At 48.6% G+C, this 20,546-nt stretch overlaps 2 protein-coding genes across 2 annotated transcripts; one reads left to right on the forward strand and one right to left on the reverse strand.

The window, feature by feature from the left end:
- Positions 1-463: 463 nt before the first annotated feature.
- On the reverse strand, positions 464-7,359 carry CENPM (centromere protein M). The gene is made up of 6 exons (XM_056482353.1): positions 7,217-7,359; positions 6,976-7,055; positions 4,387-4,485; positions 3,268-3,347; positions 2,158-2,249; positions 464-1,410 (listed from the first exon to the last, which is right to left on the reverse strand). The coding sequence occupies exons 1-6, from the start codon at positions 7,271-7,273 to the stop codon at positions 1,285-1,287; spliced, it is 534 nt and encodes a 177-aa protein (XP_056338328.1). The 5' UTR covers positions 7,274-7,359; the 3' UTR covers positions 464-1,284.
- Positions 7,360-15,212: 7,853 nt separating this feature from the next.
- SMIM45 (small integral membrane protein 45) lies at positions 15,213-19,478 on the forward strand. Its single transcript, XM_056515627.1, has 3 exons — positions 15,213-15,472; positions 17,967-18,039; positions 18,567-19,478. The coding sequence occupies exon 3, from the start codon at positions 18,569-18,571 to the stop codon at positions 18,773-18,775; it is 207 nt and encodes a 68-aa protein (XP_056371602.1). The 5' UTR covers positions 15,213-15,472; positions 17,967-18,039; positions 18,567-18,568; the 3' UTR covers positions 18,776-19,478.
- The last annotated feature ends 1,068 nt before the right edge of the window (positions 19,479-20,546 follow it).

Genomic DNA, 20,546 nt, shown 5'->3' on the forward strand with positions numbered 1-20,546 from the left:
GGACTGCCAACACTCACAGCTGATTAAGCCTGCAGTGCTGCTTTCTGCTTTTCCTGCTCACAGACAGATGTCAGAAACAAGCTAACTGAAACAGCGCACACAGCTAGAGCCCTGCACCTAGGAACATTAAAGCAGACTATTAGGGATTAAATAAATTAAATCAGAGGGAAGCTTAAGACATTCTCTCTAGGCTTCATTTCTACCTGGCATGCAATTCTGGGTAAGAAACATCCCAGTGTTTCAAAAAGCACTGTATTCTGGCAGGTGGCTCAACTCAATGAACAGAAAGGGCTGTATTTGAAAAGCTTTTGCCACCACCACATGGTTGAAGCCACGAGTGCAGCAAAACAACTAACTGGGAGTTTGAGCTGCCAGCAAGGACCAGCCTATCAGCGCAAACTGGGGCAAGCGTTCACAGGTTTTAGAGTCTATTGCCACATCGCTAATAAAGAGCATACAACAATTACATATGACTTATTTTATTAAATTAGAACTCTCAAAACTCAGTGACTTGCAGTAAGAACAAGGCACGACTTACTGCTGGTCAGAACCTGGTAGTAAAGGGATTATACACAGCATATTGCAAAGCAGCCGAGACAACGTTTCCTGTGTGCTGCTGTGGTCTGGTCTGCTGGGTTTCACCTCTGGGCAGCCCCATAGGCTGTGTTACTGGGGCTGTCTTGGGCTTGACAGGTGGAGTCTTTTTCTTCAAGGATCTAAAAGAAAGCTAAAGTGCTAGATTGATTAACTTATTTAGTCCCTTCCTTCCCAATCAGGTACCAGGCATGGAAATACTGAGTTCTTTGCTGGGCAGACGCTCACACAGTTGGATCATTAACTACCAAGTGCAGTCTATCTGGAAGCTGGCAGGCCAGCCTTCCTTCCCCATTCTTCTCTTGGTGGACAGACAAAACCTGGCAGCAAGGTTTCACATCAGACTATGAAGCTGCACTTCAACTGAAAGAAAGCAGGAGCCTGCTGCCTCTTCTCTGGTGCTTTGGAGACAGTAGCCTGTTCTTCTAATATTCTCTCAGAAAACATGTAGCTCCTGGCCACTGGCCAAGTGGAAAAAAACTCAAACTTGATCATGAAATGGGATTCAGATGTAATAATGGATAGGAATTAAACTTTTCTTGAGAGGTAAGCAACTAGGAACAGTTCTGGATGAGTGGTCATGACAAGTTAGAAAAAAAAAACCTCCCGATGTGATGCCAACTGCAGCAGCTTGAATGCCTGACATGAAGAAAAACCTGATGAATGTGTCTGAAGTATCACAATGAGAAGCTAATCAACATTAGAGTTCCTCATCAGCGAGACAAAGGACAAGGCAGAAACTCCTGGTATGTGACCAGCACAGATCTGTAACATTTGAAGAAGTCGTTGAGCAGTAGCAGCTCGAACCCCTTCCAACTGGAAACAAAATGGAGAAATTATTTAATCAATAGAAAAGAAGAACAGCAACGGTAAGCTTTGATAAAAGAAAGTACCAGAGCAGGCATCAAGTGGCTAGCTACAGAAAACCCCAAACAGGCCCATTTACTTCCCTGATGTTAAGGAAGATCCAGCATTGCCAGCTGGAAGTGCTGAAGGGCTTGCCAAAGGCATGGATTCTACCTGCTGGTAGGGAAGCAGTCTCTGAGGATGCAGTGACAAGTACACAGAAAAGTGAAGTGTGCTGCTGCTGAATGCCAAACTCTCCCTCCAGCTTTTCAGACCAAGCAGGTAATTGGAAAGAGTGGCATATCAGATGGCAAAATGGTCAGTGAAGCCACGAAGTTTGGCTGACACAAAACATTACATGGGCAAGGGAGTTACATAGCAGATAAAAGCTCAGGGGCTCCCAGGAAGACAAAATGCAGCAAGGGACAAGTGTACCGAGGTTTTGCATATCAGTAATGTTTTTTTCTTAGCTAAAGCTTGGCTTCATGAGGTTTTGAAGTAGCACAGGAAGGAGCAGATTACTAGAAGACTCATTTCAAGGACAGCCAGACTCCTGTAGCTCCTGTTCTTGCAGACAGTCTGGTCTCTGACACTTATGAAAGCCAGTAGCATATGTACTTATTGTTAAGTGTATTTATTGCTAAAATAATGGTGTTCCTAACAATCCCAGAGCAATGGAATTCAGAAATCCTTTGAGATGTTAAATAAGCACCTTACCTCCAGCTCACAGAATAGCACAGGACTGCAGTAGGCTTCTGCTAATTTACAGACTGCATTCGTCTCAATGCTGCAAGCATTCATCCTGCCAACTAAAAAAAAACATTTTCCCACATTACAAGCCTCATAAATCAGCAATCAGTGAAGAAAAGTTCTAGGAAATTCCACATCCACAGAACAATCCAGAGCTATTTTGAGAGTATAATGGAAGGTAAGGCAACAGTGAGCAGTGCAAACAGAATGGTACAAGTTTTGAAATGGAATTAGCGCAGAAGTCTTTCATAACACTAACAGCAGGAATAGTACCACATCACTCTTCATGTAACTTTAGCATTCTGCATAAGGGATCAGCACACTATCAGAGGGGCAGAGTCTTCCACTCACTTACCAAAAGTCCTCCTGGGTCATTTGTTATCACAGAGTGGTCTGGTTTCCAAGGAATTCACTTCATCAAGAAGTGACATACACAAGACAATGTTCATACTCCTTCTCTACCTCAGAATTAGGCTTCCTGACCCCCAAACTCCAGGGACACAACACCTATATTCCAACACTGAGCAGTACAGTCTGGCCCCTCCAGTTCCTCAGAGCTGAAGCATGGAGGGTACACAGGAAAGCACTGGGATACAGAAGGATTAGAGGCACAACAGGGCCAGACAGTACACAGCAGGGATACCAGTCTTGTATTAAAACTATACTTCATAGTTTTGTAGCTCATCCATTTAGATTCACTTTATTACACAGTATCATATGCTTCTCACTGCTCATTAAGATTATCATTAAGACAGATCTGCAAGAGCAGATAGAACAGACTTCTAAAGTGCCCCACACACACACACAAAAAAAATCATTAACACAAATCATATTCAGGGATTAAGGACAGAGAAGAGAGGTCTGAGTGACAAAAACAAAAAGAAGAGAGCAAGTGAGCATGAGAGAACTGTGTTTCATCCAGGAAAAAAATAAAGAAAGGCAGAGGAGTTCAGAAATAATTTAAACAAAGTTTCAACAAAGCCACTGGTTTCCTTCAGCTGGTTTCAAGTTAAGTCAGTGCCCTGTTTTAAGGAAACCAACAGTTAATTGTGCTGGTTGAAGAGGAGCCATACGTACCCCCAGTGACAAGAAAGCACACTTTCCCCAGGAAGAAGCTGGCATCCACATGAGCTAGGGAAGTTTCGACATTCTTCAAACTGTCAGAAAAGTATAGACAATCTAGTTAGACAGGGAGGTTAAACCAGTGCAGCATAAGGATAACAGGAATAATTTTCAGAAGCACTATTAGAAAACCAATGATGTTAACATCTGCTGATTTGTGAGCTCGCAAAGTTCTGCTTTATGCTAAAAGCATGACATCAGAGACCTCCGTAATACCCACAGCTGTTTAATAACCCATAACATATCCTTTCTACTCAAGACTCAACAGTTAGAGTTAGTTTGAACAGTGTCCTCCATGATTTACAGACACTAAGCATCTGAATTCATTAATATCCAATGAAACTTCAGCACTACTTTGGCTCGTTCAGGAAGCACTTGCCCACACATTTCTGCAGCACCATCTGTGCTGTAAGTATGCAGCTGGGCCTGTCATTTTTGGTAAATGAGAGCCCAGGATCATCAGTCACAAGTTAAGTAAGTAATAAAATGCTGACTTCTGTGCCTTAGCAAGTCTTTACTTGTGGCCAGGAAAACAAGTATCACTTCTACAAAGGGGAGCACAGGATGACAGAAAAGGGATCAATCTCCACATCTCCACAGACCTTTCTCTTTTGCCTAGAGACTTCCTTAGTGCTGATCCCACTTGACCAGAAGTATCAGTGAACTCAGGATACAGACACTTGCTGGTTATTGGGCAGCACTGCCCAGTGTACATCAGACTTCTGCATATTATAGAACTTCACAGCATCACCAGCACTTCCATCTAATTCTACAGACAGCATCTTTTCAAAGCTCAGTTCATATTGTCACACATCCAGAGCCAGAAATAAATTCTGCCTTCTCTGCTATGGCAACTTAGTGCACAACAGGCATGTTATTGGAGAGAGCAATTCAGCCCTAATCCACTGCTGGAGGCCAGAAAGGCATTCTATATATTACTGAGTTCTTCTACCACAGCAAGTCTTGGGTTTGAAACCCACTATTCAGCAATTCCAACAGAGTAAAAATGCACATTTAGCCATCAAACCAAGAAATAATATTAGTCCCCCTCTCATATTTTTGCCCTTCTGTTACCTGTACTTGCTCTTGATGTCAATCATAAACACAACCATATCTATCCTGGGTCGAAGATGATCCCTCTCCGAAGGTAAGGGGAGGGATGTAGCAAGGTGACTGAAAGATAACAAATTTGCCAGTTTAACCAAATAGCTCGACAAGACAGTATCCATTTACCCATAATCACATAATCACTGCAGTTCACCCTGTAGCAAGTTACCAGCCTGCTAATTACTAAATACGTGGGCATTGAAGAGACACTGTGATTGTTTAAGTGGTACTCTCATATCTTAGGCCCACTCACAGTTGCTGACAGGCACAATGGTAATTGCTAGACAAGGCTGGTTATAATGGGACGCTTATTAGAGCATAACAAGTCTCACAGAAACATTTTCTCCATGCAGATCTGTACGGTAAGTTAGTTCATTTAATTGTTACAAAGAGTCCTGTCTAACAAAGCAAATCCCAATTCTTTACTGGAATATTTTGCTGCCAAGTTTCAGTTAAAATGCATCAGTGCTTTTGTGTCACATTCCAGAGATACTGCTCATATGCTCACTCAGGAGAGGAGACCTTTCCAGGTACAGAAGAACCTTAAACAACAGATTTGTCACTAATACAGCTTTATAGATGAATTTATAACTCAAAAAGAGCCTCTATTATATCATAACACCCCTTTTTAACCCTTTTACTATGTCAGGAGCTACTAGGTTAGTTTAGGCATCCTTTTACATGGTACCACCACTGCTAATTAAAGCTGTTGGAAGAAATACAGGACAGGGATTTTTGCATCTCTTCCCACTAAAAAAGCCAAACAACCACAAACAACTCAGAACAACAAACAAACAAAAACAAACAAGCAAACCAACCAACAACTCAACCAAAAAGGGTTTCAGCAGTACATAACTGGATCTTCTACAGGGAAGAACATTATCAGCACTGCATTTTTGTAAGTTCACCTTAATTTAAACTGGAAAAACAAACATCCCAGAAGTTCAGTCACTCTCACAATCCACTTCCTCTCTGGAAGGCAAGGAAGAAATGCTGATTCTGGTCCTCTTGGGGAATATTAATTCTAGCAATTCAGTCTCAAGGACTTAACAGTTTTCTCTGGCAGTCACAGCCCATGGTACACATTCCTTTCTACTAATCCTATGTAGTTTGTAGTTTTGTTTGCTAGTCCCCAAATACTGGTATTTTGTTTCTTCCATTTATGGAAGATATGATCTAACAAAAACATTCTGAAACTAACATAAGAGATAAGCAAAGTGAGCTTGAAAGACACACTGCAACACAATCCAGCTTATTAATTTAAGGTAAAATTTAGGGAGACTCTTTGATGAAAGCATCAGATCTCATTGTCTGGGGGGAAGAAAAAAGTGACCCAGAAAAGCACTGCATTATTTGGAATCCTGCTATATTTAAACCAACATGACTAGATGATGTCAGCGGTCTCCAGATATGCACTGCAGAAGCCTTTCTCCCACCCAGCAATAAGAGACACAAAAAACCCAAGCCCTGTAATTCTTCCCCCAACAGCTGTAGCTGACAGGTAGACCTGTCAGATTAGATACCGTATTTGTTTGTAATGTGTATAATCTCAAAGTAACACTGTGGGGGAAAAACCCCACTGACTTTGCTTTCCTAGCAATATTTGCACAGGAATGTATCTTGCTCTGTAGCATGAACAAGGGATTCTGTGCCTTTGGGCAGTTACCCAGCTGTAGTACCAGCAGCCATCTAGTTATGGCACTCCACAGCTCAGCAGAGGCTGCAGGTTTCACATAGAAAATGGGGTAATTCATTTACTGTTAGTTAGCACAGACATCCAAGATGCCACAATCAGAGCACTACAGTCACTCTAATTAGCCAGCAGGACATTAGCTTGGGTTGCTTTTACTGCATAGCTATGGATTACAGCAGTGAAATAACACAAACACCTTCTGAAGAGCTGACTAAACTCATTTGGCCTTGGCAAGAGAGCTGTCAAGGACATTTTATCTTAAAAAGTTAGTTAATCAAGCTTTTAAGACAGGATATGTCACGCGGCTAAAGCTGAAATTCCAAGTGCATCTTAATAGCTTGAGGAGGAAAAGCACGTGTGCGCGTACAGACCAGAAAACAGCGACAAAGAGCATCCAGAGCAATGGACATCTTTCAGAAAAACTTATTTGCCTGCAAGTAATTGCAAGCATTATACCTGTCCCATTTTGTCCGAGGATGTTTAATTTCTGTCTCTCAGGTGGGGGAAAAAAATGCGTTGCTCTCACACCTTTCTAATTTAATAACCAAACATCTGTGCAACACACAAAAGGCAAGGGTATGAGCATGGTGAACATGAACAGCCCCCGTCCCCCGTTTCCAAGCACGCCCTGAGGACAGAGGGGTTTGCCCGCTGCAGATGCGATCACATCTGGGCGGTGGTGCTCTCTAGCGTTCGGATGAGCGAATTCTCTCTCTGAACCGACTCCTGCCACAGGGGCGGAACCTGCGTTTTTAACCAGTTTCGGTGCATCAGGGATCTGAAGCGGAAGCTTTCCGTGAATTCGAGTCACAGCCGCTGGTTCGCAGCTCTCGGACCCGGGGCCGCAGCTCCGCACCACTCACATGCTGATGTTGAAGCTCCTCTTCTCCTGGAGCATCGCCTCCGCTAGCTTCTGCTGGACCGCCTCGTCCGAGCCCACGAGCTGCGGGCAGAGGCGAGAGCGCCGTCAGCCACAGCCGCATCGGCCCGGACAGCAAAGACCCGCGCGGGGCCGGGCCCGACATGGCGGAGGGTACGGGAGGCGGGCGCCCACAGCGGGGGAAAGGGAAGGAGGAGGGACGATGGAGCCACCGCCGGACCTACCAGGAGGACGCAGGAGTTGAGCATCGGGAGCTTGTCGAAAGGCCGCAGCACCGCCATCCCCGCCGGAATTCAAACGGCAGCCGCGCTCCGCCTGGCGCCGACGTCGAGCGGCGGGGCGGGGCCTGCGGGGCGGGGCCTGCGGGCCTGAGGGGCGCGGTTACCGGCGGCCGGTAGGGGGCGCTGCGGCGCTGGCGGTGGTCGCCTCACGGAGTGTCCCGCCTTGGGAGGGACCCACAGCGATCGCCGTGTCCACTCCTGGCCCGGCACAGGAGTCACACCACGGGCCCCGGGAGACACAAGGGTCACACCAAGCGACACAGCGTCGTCCGAACGCTTCTTGAACTCTGTCAGGCTTGGTGCTGTGATCACTTCTCTGGGGAGCCTGTTGCTGTGCCTGACCACCTTCTGGGTGAAGACATTTTTTCTAATATCCAACCTGAATCTCACCTGACACTGCTTCAGGCCATTGTCCTCGGTCTTTTCGCTGTCTGCCAGAGAGACCAGTGCCTGCCCCTGCACTTTCCCTCACGAGGAGTTGTGATGTGTCTGCAGTGTTGCAGGGGTACAACCGTGTGCTGCAGTGTTGCAGGGGTACAGCCATGGACTGCAGTGATGCAGGGGTACAGCCATGCACTGCAGTGTTGCAGGGGTACAGCCATGGACTGCAGTGATGCAGGGGTACAGCCGGGGACTGCAGTAATGCAGGGGTACAGCCATGCACTGCAGTGATGCAGGGGTACAGCCATGGACTGCAGTGATGCAGGGGTACAGCCATGCACTGCAGTGATGCAGGGGTACAGCTGGGGACTGCAGTGATGCAGGGGTACAGCCATGCACTGCAGCAATGCAGGGGTGCAGCCATGGACTGCAGTGATGCAGGGGTACATCTGTGGACTGCAGTGATGCAGGGGTACAAGTGTGGACTGCAGTGATGCAGGGGTACAGCCGGGGACTGCAGTGATGCAGGGGTACATCTGTGGACTGCAGTGTTGCAGGGGTACAACCGTGTGCTGCAGTGATGCAGGGGTACAGCCATGCACTGCAGTGATGCAGGGGTACAGCTGGGGACTGCAGTGATGCAGGGGTACAGCCATGCACTGCAGTGATGCAGGGGTACAGCCATGCACTGCAGCAATGCAGGGGTGCAGCCATGGACTGCAGTGATGCAGAGGTACAGCTATGCACTGCAGTGATGCAGGGGTGCAGCCATGCACTTCAGTGATGCAGGGGTACAGCTGAGGACTGCAGTGATGCAGGGGTACAGCCATGCACTTCAGTGATGCAGGGGTACAACTGTGGACTGCAGTGATGCAGGGGTACAGCCATGCACTTCAGTGATGCAGGGGTACAGTGTGGACCGCAGTGATGCAGGGGTGCAGCCATGGACAGCAGTGATGCAGGGGTACAGCCATGGACTGCAGTGATGCAGGGGTACAGCTGGAGACTGCAGTGATGCAGGGGTACAGCTGGGGACTGCAGTGATGCAGGGGTACAGCCACGGACTGCAGTGATGCAGGGGTACAGCCATGCACTTCAGTGATGCAGGGGTACAGCTGGGGACTGCAGTGATGCAGGGGTAACGTGTGGGGCCCCTCTGAGCCCTCAGGTATCACACAGTGTGACAGATCACCAAGAACAGCCCATGACCATAAAACCCTGCCAAGCAGCACTGTTCCTGTGGCATCCAGATATCCCAGGGATCAGCTGGGCCTGAAGCACCCACAGGCAATACTGGTGGGATGCTGAGGGGAGGACACTGGCCTTGCCTTGGCTGTGCAGGGGGATCATAAACAGCCCTTAGCTTCTAAGAAGCAGAGTCCTTATTTCCAGGGCTGTGCTGTTCCCTTTCCATGTGCTGTTGCCTATTTGTTTACTCAAGACTAAACAATAGCAAAGGCTTCAGTAAAATTCCACTGCCTTCTTACATTGCCATTTATAATTTGAACTAATACATAGAATCATAGCACTGTTAGATTGAAAAGACCTCTAAGATCATCGAGTCCAACCATTACCCCAACACTGCCATTTTCAAAATAACTGTGTCCCCACGTGTCACACCTTTTCAAGCACTTCAGAGATGGTAACTCCAACACACATTTGGGCAGCCTGTTCCACTTCCCAACCACCCTTTCAGTGCAGAAATGTTTTCTAATATCCAATGGAAACCACCCTTGGAGCAACTTAAAGCTGTTTCCTCTTATCCTACTGCTTGTTACCTGGGAATAGAGACCATCCCCCATCTGGCTACAGCCTCCCTCCAGGGAGCTGTAGGGAGTGATAAGGTCTCCCCTGGGCCTTGATTTTTCCAGGCTAAACAACCCCAGCTCCCTCAGCTACTCCTCTTAACACTTGTACTCTGGACACTTTATCAGCTCCTTCTCTGCCCTTCTGAGGACATGCTCCAGCACCTCAATGTCTTTCTTGTAGTGAGGGCCCCAAAACTGAATGCAGGATTTGAGCTGTGGCCTCACCAGTACCAAGTATGAGAGGAAAATGTTAACATAGTTAATACACATTCATAGTATAAAGACTGCTTAATGATATAGCTAAGGAAGGGAATTTCCCTAACGCTGTGTGGCAGTAGCAACTGGCTTTGCACACTGAATTACTCTGTGTGAGGTTTTGCAGCAGCTCCAGCAGGCTCAATCTCCATCCTGCCCCTTCCTGGGCACCTTCCCCCTCATCCCCAATCTGGTCAGCCTTTCCCCAGCACAGTGCTCCCCTGCCCGTGATATAGGCAGTAACAGAAATAAGCTCAGTTTTTCTCATTCTGAGATCAGAGCAGGAGGATGACATGCAGTTATGTAAAACCTCAGAGGGTCCAGTGTATCTCAGTGGCCTGTGGCCCACCTTGCTGTCTCTCCTGATCTTTGCCTCAACCCTGAGTTCAGCTCCACCTTAGTGTGGAAGAGGGTCCAGAACCCATTCTGCTGCCTGCTGGTGCTGGCTCTCTCTGCTCTTTCAACCAGGGTACCTCCAAATGGCAGGAGACGTGCCAGGGGAGAAAGAAGGCTGCAGAAGAATGAAGACACGTCTGCCCCTCTGCAACACTCCGGAGAGGAGAGGCAAAGGGGAGACAACAGGGTTAATGAAAGCTGACATCACACAGCCACTGTGGCGTTTTTGATCTTGACAAAAGCAGACGGTTTCCCTCGTTGCCAGCATGAGACAAATTACAGGTGAAGCATAAGAGATTACAAGATATTTCTGGCTGGTTTTGAGTTTGATGGGGGAAGGGAGGACAAATTCAGGGCAGACGTGTCCTCAAGATGGGAGACAAGCAGATGCAATAAATAACAAGAGCCAGCTCCCAGGCTGGGGTGATGTAGAGAGCAAATAGAATAATGTTACTTCTGGGCTGCTGAAGGTGGGGAAATACATTAAAAACTCTGGCATCCACCTAAAAGGTGTTTGTCCTCTTTCTGCCCTCTATTGCCTGCTCTCTGGCCCCACTGAAGGACCTGGGTGGCTATAGTGTGGCTTTAGTGTCTGGTCAGGGACATGCTTGCTGCACCCTGCTGCTGCAGGCTACTGTCTTCTCACCATGCTGGTGTCTGTTAACATTCAGTGGATCCAGATGAGCTACCACTCACAGCACAGTTAGAAAATTATTTTTCATGGTAGGGGATGTTGTAAGGAAGTGGAGACTCGGGTTGGCAATATGCCTGCAGCTCTTGCCTAGATCTGTAGGTTGGCAAGGAGAGGTGGGGAGAGAGTTGAGATGTGGTTGGTGTTGGAGGCCAGAGTGTATTTTACATATACCTCTGTGACTGTGTCAGGTTGTTTCACCTCTTGCTTCTCCATTTCCAGTTTGCAAAGTGAGAGTAATGAGTTGATCTCTGCTTCTGAGTGGTACAGGAGAGCTGAGATGGGTGCCAGTGCACTGCCCAGAGTGTAAGCAGAAGGGACAAGAGCAGGGCATGACATGGAAGGAGAGAGCTGATTTTACTCTGTGGACCGATGTACATTGTTCTGGTAGCACAAACCATTCCACAAATGGGCAGAAGTGTATTGCAGCCAACATGAAGGTGTTCTGATGCTGCCAAAAAACCACAATCGACATCATCAAGACTTAGCCTGGCCATCACCAGTGCTCCCTTGGAATGGGGGAGCTGCTCCTGCATCAGGACTGCACCAGCCAGTACAAAAAATGTTAAAAAGCACACCTCGTCCTCATGTATCCACAGCCAATTTGCTGTATGATTCATCCAGTGACAGCATCTCAAGATATTTTCTCTCTGATTTCTTTCTTGGTTCTCCCTGAGCAGCCAGAAGAGCAAAGGAGACAGACTTTGGAGAGGGTCTAGAGAGGAGTGCTGACCCCAGTATGGTCCTGGTTGTCCCAGTGACTGCTCCCAGCTCCTGACACACCCATTCAGTATGAGTTCTATGAGATGTCACCTGCTCATGCATTACTGGCTCCAGGCTGACCTCTTGCCATCCCTCCCAGGAAGCCTGCAAGATAGAACTCGTGTGTATTTGATTGCACTTGTTCTCTCACTAATAGACAAAAATGATATCATTTGCAGCAAGTGCAAATTATCAGAGAAATTAATGACATTTTCGCATATGTTGCTGGCAACTTCTGCTTCCTTTGGCAAAGGCTCTTCACAGCTATTTTTAGACCCAAATTAAGTCAGCTTTTTTCATTCTGCTCTTTAATTTAACTCACTATACACATTTCCTTAGTTTTTGATCAACTCAGCAAAGCTTCTCTAATGGGTTTCCTTTTTTTGAAGCTGCAGTAGCAACCAGAAGGTGGGTTAGTCTGCTTTCCCACCAGACTATCCCCAAGTGATGCCCTACCATGCATCCCATGTGTCTTCTGCATCCTGCAGCAGCTCTCTCACCTCCAGCAGCTGAGCAGGGAAGCATTTCTGTGGCCCTTGCTGAAGTTTTGTCCTCTACTGCAGACCTTGGGGAAGGCAAGTTTGATAAATTCCATCTTCTCCCATGCCTCTACCTATATTGGAAGAGTGATATTGGGATATTGGTGTTGTTTTAAAGGCAGGCATCGACCTGGGTCTGGTCATCTCAGAAGATGCTGATAAAAGGCTAAAGCACACTAAAGAACAGTGAAAAGACATGTTAAGGAAAACTGGAGTAACACTTGTGGGCCTGGGATTAAGCTGAGCTCAGTACATCGTTTATACTGTGATTTACAGATATGCTACAAGCAGGAAGTATGTGCCTGAGGCTGCCTGACCATCTCCTTTTTTCTCTAGACAAGAATTTTTTCTTTTGTTTTGAGAAGGGTTTAATGATTTCTGCTTTGGCTGGTGGCCCTCTCACATCAAACCTGACCCCAAGTTAGCCTTCGTGACACAGGTGTATTTGTGGTTGCCCAGAGATATGGAGAGAGTCAGAGGCTTGGTGACAGGCAGGTGTGCTGGGATGAATGGCTTTGAGGGGCTCAGTGTGTGCACACTAAGAGGCTTCCTCCAAGCCAGGCGAAGGGGAGTGGAAGGCCCCAAGGCACCAGGCAGAATGATATGCACAAGCTTATGCCTGGAAGTCCTGAGTGGCACACAGCAGCCTCATCTGAGGTGAAAGCTGAACTGTAGCTGAAGTGTTTCCATGCAGATTGAGCTGTACTGGCACATCAGTGCCTGGAGCTGTCTCCCAGCTTCAGCTCTTGTTGGAAACCAGAGGATGTGACTGCACCTGAGAGCCCTGTCACAGGCAGCAAGCAGCTGCATCAGAGGCACTGGGTCTTCAGGGGTGTCCCAGCTCCAGCAGCACAAAGCCCCATGTCTTTTTCTTGCTGCATACAAGGGTGCTTCCAACTCATCTGGGAGACTCCTACTTGAAGCAAGAGAGGCTGCCATGTCGTGACCTTGCCCACTGCTGTAGAAAGACATGATCACCATTCCTTGTCACATCCTTCCAGTATTTGCATGGCAGGGAAGTGAGCCAGAGGGAAAAAATGACCTTGTGAGTCAAAATTATTGCTGTTCTGGGGTTTTGGCTGCTTGAGCAGCATGCTGGCATTAAGCTCGAGCTTAAACTTGGGAACAAGTTGAAGACTGGCAAACACACACTTGCTCTGATGTGCCGCTCAGGTGACCTAGAACAGAGAGTTGGGACAGTTGGCTAGGGACAATGGGAGGAGCTTACACGTTGTAACATGAGGATGCCTGGCTTTGCAGGCTCTACTGAGTGCCTGCAGCTTCACCACTGACCAGTCATCTGGATAAATGAATAGTCTCCTACTTTGTGCCAGCAGCCACTGATATCCCTCTCACTTTCTTTGCACACCTGGAAAGGGATTTTCCTTTTACTCTCTCAAATGGACTGTCTTTGCCTGACTTTAAGCTTTGCTCTGAGAATGCAATGAACAATATCCTTCCAAAGTTATTTTTAAAAATCTTTTTCTCCAAATCAGAGGTTTCTCTCCCAGTATGGTCAAAGCTGTGGGGCTTTGTGTTTTCCACCCCCTGCAGTGGGATTAGTGAAGCAGTTACTGTGCTGATGGTCAAGGTGAGTGTCATGTCTGAGCTGCATTGAGGTTAAAATTAAGGCACAATTGCATGTTCCACTCTGGCAATCATCTCGAGTGCCCACCTTACTGGGGCAAACTGAGAGATAGTTAGCTAAACCTAATGGATCTGATCTTCCATGCAGATATCCTGCTATGTACAGAGGGCTTGCAAGGCCTGTACTCAACAATTCTAAGCTGTTATGAAGTAGCATCAAGAAGCAGTAAAATTCAGAAGGATGAAAAGGGGATGAAGAGGAAATCACAGAGCATACCAGTCAGCTCCTTGGGCTCCATCACAGCCTTGTCTCTGCACTGATGGATGGAACCCTGGCACAGACAAGGTGAGAGACCCTTACTCTGCATTACCCTTGGAGCTGGCAAGCACACATGGGCTCTGTCACCATCCATAGGTTGGCTTGGAAAGAGGATGAACTCATTTGTGCCTGAAACACAACCTACCGGGAAGTAAGACCACAAATCTCACAGCTCCTGGAGTATAGCAGACACAAATTCAGGCCTCACACATTTCAGTAGACACTATTAATCCTGAAAACCTTTACAATAGCCCACTGTGGCACATCTGCAGGGTTGTAAGTGTCAAAAACTAAGTGTGTAGAAGCTGGACAGCACAGGCAGGAGAGCAGGCAGTTCTAGGGGCTGGAGCCAGTTGTTTGATTGATTTTGCTAAAACTTTTTTGAGTTAAACAATTTCTGGATCATGGTGAAAAGTTCCCTTTTGGGAAAAAAAAAAAAAACCAAAAAACAACCCAACCAAAAAAACCCCCCAAACCAAACAACAACTCCCCCCCCCCCCCATATGAAAAAACCAAACCATTTGCATGTTCCTATTTTTGTGCTGCTGAAAAGCTGAAAATGTTATAACAAAACATCTCTTTTCAGCAGCAGCAATGACAGAACTAGGTATGGATTCAGGAAAAAGGTATTTTACTGAAAGCAAGGATACTACTTCAGACAGCATTGTTTTTCTTTTTACTGATGGAACATTCTTTTGGTCAAAGTGTTGATTGTGTTAAGTTTACATAAAAGCCCTGAAGGTAGTATTAACCCTCTTGCCTCTTCCACCCCCCCCTCCCTCTCTTTCTGCCTCCAATCCACTGATGAAAACCACCAGCCCCCTGTCCCTGGGCTGCACACACTGGTAAATCTGTGGAGCCTGAAAATTCTGTCCATCTCCATCAGCTCGAGCTCATACACGTGTGTCCCAGCATTTCTCCTCCTCCGGGGCTGCAGCCGGGCTGCGGATGATGCGGGAGGAGGGAGAGCATCCCGCGGCAGCTCCCCGTGGCTCTGACCCGGGTACCATGTGCGGCTGAGCTGGGGAGGCTCGTTGCCATAGCGACCGCTGCTGAAATGCTCCCCCCTCGCCGCGCCGGGATGCAGTCGGTCGCAGACAGTCGTTCTTGCTCGTGTGGGGGAAGGCCCGCGGTGGGGTGCCCCGGGGAGGTTGGAGCGGGATTGACACTGCCGGGGAGGCAGTGGGGGAAACCCCCGGGGGTCCCGGGGACAATGAGGCCACGCTGCTGGCTGCCTGTCCTTCCCCCGCCCGCCGCGGCTGCTCCCGCCATCCCTCCCCCCCTGCCTGCCTCCCGCCCATCCGCGCCTGTCGCCTCCCGCTGTCACCCAGCTCTCCCGGCGCGGGGTCCCTTCTCCCTGGCACTGCTTGGCCGGGAAAGGAGCCTGACTCATCCCGGCTGGGAGCCGGCAGATGCCCGAGGGAGCAGTCTCATCCCGTCGCCCTGCACCCGTGGAAGAAGGTAGGTGGCAGGTGTCAGGGCAGGTAGCGATGTTTGTTGGGGATGCGGTGCATGGGAGCGAGGTCAGGTCTGGGTCCCCGTTCAACGGCAGCTCCGTGCCCCAAGCTGCAGCCTGCCCCAGGGTGCCCAAGCCTGGGGGAATCTCCTGCGGTGAGCCCACGGCTTGTAACGCTGCAACCTGGGTTGTGCTCCCAGCCATGCACCCGGGAGGGTTCTGTACCCAAATTCTCCTGTGCTCGGGCATGCTGCTCCCAACCTGCCCCAAGCAGTTTCTGCCCTGCCGCTTGCAACATGCACCCTGGTGCTCCTGTCACAAGTGTACCCACGGCGCCTCGGGGGCAGTGGAAGGCAGCATGGGCGACCCACGGGTGACATTGAAGGCAAGAGGCTGGAGTGAGGCGTAGCACGGATTTAAAAGGGGTCAGACAGCTTATCCATATGAGACACACTTTTGGATGGAAGACTAAGGACTCTTTCATCTCTTTGGGGGGACATGGATATCCCACTGCAAAATGAGGGGCTGAAGATCAATTGGTCCAGCAAGGTTAAGGCATATTTAATATCTGCAGAACTGCTCCAGAAAGCTGACATCTTTAAATGAAACACCCTCTTTTCAGTATTTGCAGCCAAAATTTGCTCACCCACCTGACAAAAGCAAGTTGCTTCTCCAGGCCAGCCATGCAGGGGCTGGAGGGGGGGCTCTGACACCTCACCCAGTGCTCAGGCTTGCCATGATAAGGACCCTTCATGGAAGGGGCTGGGATGGGTGAGCAGTGTGGGGACACAGCACGAGGATAGGGCTGCATAGCAAGTAGACTGAAGAATAGGTTGCTGGCAAGGAGCTAGGACATGCTGGCTCTACTAGTGGTGGAGGAAGGATGAATCGGGAAGTGTGTAGGGCTGCTTTTTATTGCAGTGCTTTTTTGGATGGCAGCTTCACTCACACATTTGGAAAGTGGATGATCAGTGAAGGGAATGAGGTTATTGGCTTTCCTCCCATCAGCCCAGGAAGTCCAAGTTGAACTCACCTTCATGGTGTCCCTAACCCTGCCCATTGCTGTTGCCAGCCAGGGACAGATACCAGCTGCTGAGACACCTCTGAAAAAGGAGTTTGCAGCAGCCTGACCTCCCCAGGACATCTGCAGCTGCAACTTGGGGTGCAGGAGGTGCAAAGGAGCTACTTTTGCAGAGCATGTAGGAAAGCTGTGCTGAGGGGTTTCTGGCCCAGAGTTCAGATCCAGCTCCTGTTGCAGAATGTGCCTAATTCCTTGCATGGTCCCTTAAGGTGCATTAAGGGAAGCCCCACAACTCCTCACAACAGCTCTGTGATGTTGTTGCAGGTTATGGTGGGAGCTTTCCTCAGCAGCTCCTCACCTGAGGAAGGCACAGGCAGTCATGAAGAGGCAGCAGCAGTGCCCAGATCAAATGTATGCCAATAAGTGGGAGGAAATCAGGCATTTTCTGCTGTTTCTTGCTTATGGTAATAAGAATTACAGCTTGTTTCAGATCTTACCCTATGACAAAAAACTTACTGCTGGGACAAGCAGGTGTCCAGAAGATAAATGCAACTGGGCACATTGGAAACAACTGATGGCTGTGGTATTAAAAAAAAACAAAACAAAACAAAAAAGCCCAGCACCTGGTGTGGAAAAGGCATCAACAATGGGCCAGGAGTAGGGAAGAAGATGGAAATGCTCAGAGTTCTCCCCAGCCTCCTCTTAACACGCCTTGTGCAAGAGATTTGAGGATATATGGTTATTGCAGAGGAATAACCTGGGCGATGGTAAGACACAACAGCTTTAATCTGTCTGGAAAAGCAGGAGTTGGATTTGGGTGCAGGTCTCCCCTAACTCTGTCCCCACTGAAGTCAATGGGTATTTCATCACTCCCACCAAGGGGTAAGGGTCTGGAAAACCCCTTTTCAGGATTGCATTTTTGGGCCTGAGCCTCGCACCACTGAGGTTTTCTAGCGTGAAGGTCCCAGGTTTAATCTACCAAAGCCTTTAAGAAGCAGTACATTCACAGTGCAAACTCAGAAGATCTGGTGCCTGGTGAAGTTGTAGCTGTGCTTTTTGTGGGAGATGCTTTTTGGTCCCCTTTTCTGTCCCTGCATGATCCACACCTCGGCTGGCATTTTGGTGCAGAGCAAGCAGAGCTGAACAGATTAGGCACCTATGTGAGTTGCAATGTGTGTTGCTCTCTCCCTCTCAAAGGATGGGGATAAAGGATGGGCTCAAATGTGATGCATTACAGATTTAAATGGCCCTAAGTTACTGTGCATGCCCTAAGCATGGCATCAGCAGGGCCATAATGGTGGAGACAGTGTGTGCCAGGGCACCAGCAGGTTATGGGGCTGGGATCCCCTTTGTCCACCCCTCCAAAAATCTTCAGCCCTGACATCTGGACAAGGAGATGTTTGCTCCTTCCTGCTCTTCATTTTTAGCATTTTTTTCAGCAGCAATCACGTAGTGTGGTGTTGTTTTGTGTTCCCCAGGGCATCGCTGCTCCGGACTCACCTCACACCCGCCTGGTCAGAGGTTCTTGGCAAAGCAGACCAGCTGCTCCTGGTGAGTGTTCCCCACTGCACAGTGGCTGATGTGGTGGAGGGATCTCAGGTCTGCTCACAGACTGGTGCTGAACCAAGGACTGGGGCTGAGCCCTGGCAAAGCAGGACATGAAAGAGAGGTGCAGTAAGGGAGGGCTCAGTCCTGAGCCTGATCAGCTCAGACTGGGAATTCAAAGGGGTGATGGAATGTCAGGGGAAGCAGACCTTCCCTCAAGCAGGAGGTGAGAAGCAGCTGCATTTACCTTTAATCACTGGCAGCAGGGCTGGGGACAAGCAAGCTCAACCCCCTCTGTGGGGAAGGGAGAAGGACTGACACTCTGTGCAGGGGTCCCAGCAATGACCCCAAATGCATTGATGTCTCCCAGTGGATGAGGTGCCTTCATGTGCAACCAAGCATGAGCCAGGTGCAGCAGGGCTGTGAGGAGGGACTGGGCTCTGCTGATGAGGCAGATGTCTTGTGATCAGTCTCGGTGGAGGTGTGTTTTGGGTGCTCCCACTGCATGAGCTTTCTCTCCTTTTCTCTGGCAGCCATGCCCCACTTCTTGGATTGGTTTGTGCCCGTGTATCTGATGATCTCCATACTCATCCTGGTGGGCTTTGGAGCTTGCATTTACTACTTTGAACCAGGACTCCAGGAAGCCCACAAGTGGCGAACACAGAGGCCAATCATGGAGCGAGACCTTCGGAAGACACTGATGATTCGGGACAACCTGGCCTTTGGGGTGCCTGAGGTCTGACAAGTTGCCCATCACAGCCAGAGGAATCTCTCCTGGGTAGGCAGCAGAACACAAGCCTCACTAGGGATGGCAGTCCTGCCATGGTACAAGTGCAACTGCTCATCACTTTGCTCTGTGCTGATCTGGGTCTCATATTCGTCACTTACCATTCTGCCCCTTTGCTTCTCAGTCAAGATTTGTGTGGCTGGGGCTTCCCAAGTGCTCACAGCTCTTCAGCCAGCCAAGGACTTCTGTTCCTTCCCATGGCCAAGACTGATGAACCACTCAAATGAAATATCCCTTGTTAATCACTTGAGTTTGAGCTGCCTGGCATCTTGACAGGACCTTCAGTAGGAAAGGTACCAGCTTTTGCAAAGGGATACAGAACCTTGTACTCCTATTCCCTAGGTTAAATCTAACACAGTCTAAGTCCAAGTGGTATTTTGGGGAAAATAAATGGGGTTTCAATACAAATAGTTGCTTCAGTTGAGCTCTTCCCAGCACCCACTCTTGGTGCTAAGATGGTGAGCTTGCTGAAGCTCTGTGCAGAGGGACCAAGGGCTCAGTGAGCCTCAGAAGACTGTATGCCTTTATCCTTGCTAAATGCACACCCCTTCCATGTCTGTTTGGGAGATGGTGAACATCCATACATCCATTCCAGATGCACCACATTCAAATTAAAGGTCTTTATTAAAGAGGTTTGTTCAAGTCCTGTGTCAAGCTGAGAACGTTCTGCAGCTCTCCATGAAGGGTGCTGCCAGACTTACCACATGAGCTGCTCTTGATCTGCCTGACCTTCTGCTCCTCTGTCTTGGAGGGAGATGGGATAGTCTGTTAAGCAAACTTGCATTTGTTCAGTTCTCTGCACTGCCAAGCCCTACAGCTTGGATAGGCTCTTCTTTAACTGTTTCCCAGTGAAAGCTGTGAAGCATCCCTCAGCCCTTTTTTCCCCTGCATGTCTCTGAGAAAAGACATGAGCCTGCCATCTAAATGGGCCCTTTGTATCACCTTTGCTTTCTGGATTCAAGCTGTATAATATGGGTCTGGCACAAAATCCTATGTATATAGACTTTCTGCACAGTCACAGGGATGACCAGCCACCAAAGTGCTGTATGAAGTTGTGACACTGAGGCTGAGAGGGATGTTCCCATCCTCTCTCTCCCTGCCAGCCCAGTGCAGTGCCCAGTGTGTCCAGGAAGGTTTGAGAGAGCAAGGAGCCTGTGGCAGGATGGTGCTACCATTGAATGATCTGGACACAGAAGAATCCTGTGTGCCCCACTCCTGCATATCCCAGGTATATTAGCTGGTGCCACCACTCTAAGTGCACATTTGTGCATCCTGTGCCATCACCTGGGCCATCCAGTATATTGACAATCTGCATCTCCAGCATCCTTCCCTTATGGCTCTGTGCTCTAGTCCCCAATGGCTCCTTTCAGCAGCAGGGGTTCCTCAGGCCAGCTGTGAAAATCTATCACTGCTCCTGGCTTGTGCAACTCAGCCTCACCTGTGAACCCAGGAGCAGGAAGTTTTCTCCTCCATTCCCAAAGAAAGGAGAGTTCATTGGGCTGCTTTGAGTGATTTATGCAGGGAAATACAGTGAGTGGAATTACTCCTGTGCCCAAAATTTTGCTTGTCTTGGCAAACAAAGGCTCAAAGCACAGGTGCAGTCTGAAAGTTGGTAATTCTCTGGGGACGAAAGTCAATTTTTAGCTCTAAGGAATGGATCAGGACATCCTGCAAATGTCCTGGGTCTTTCTGGGACATTGCACCTACTGGACTGCAATTGCATTAC

Source organism: Oenanthe melanoleuca, chromosome 1A, assembly GCF_029582105.1.
Source record: "Oenanthe melanoleuca isolate GR-GAL-2019-014 chromosome 1A, OMel1.0, whole genome shotgun sequence".
Classification (NCBI taxonomy): Eukaryota; Metazoa; Chordata; class Aves; order Passeriformes; family Muscicapidae; genus Oenanthe; species Oenanthe melanoleuca.

What these genes read in the sequence shown, in the direction of transcription:
- CENPM (XM_056482353.1), bottom strand. Translation starts at nt 7,273, where the DNA reads ATGGCGGTGCTGCGGCCTTTCGACAAGCTCCCGATGCTCAACTCCTGC. An exon ending in TCAACTCCTGCGTCCTCCTG is followed by an intron (nt 7,056 to 7,216) that starts GTAGGTCCGGCG and finishes CTCTGCCCGCAG; the next exon opens with CTCGTGGGCTCGGACGAGGC. An exon ending in TGCTATTCTGTGAGCTGGAG is followed by an intron (nt 1,411 to 2,157) that starts GTAAGGTGCTTA and finishes TTTTGTTTCCAG; the next exon opens with TTGGAAGGGGTTCGAGCTGC.
- SMIM45 (XM_056515627.1), top strand. Translation starts at nt 18,569, where the DNA reads ATGCCCCACTTCTTGGATTGGTTTGTGCCCGTGTATCTGATGATCTCC.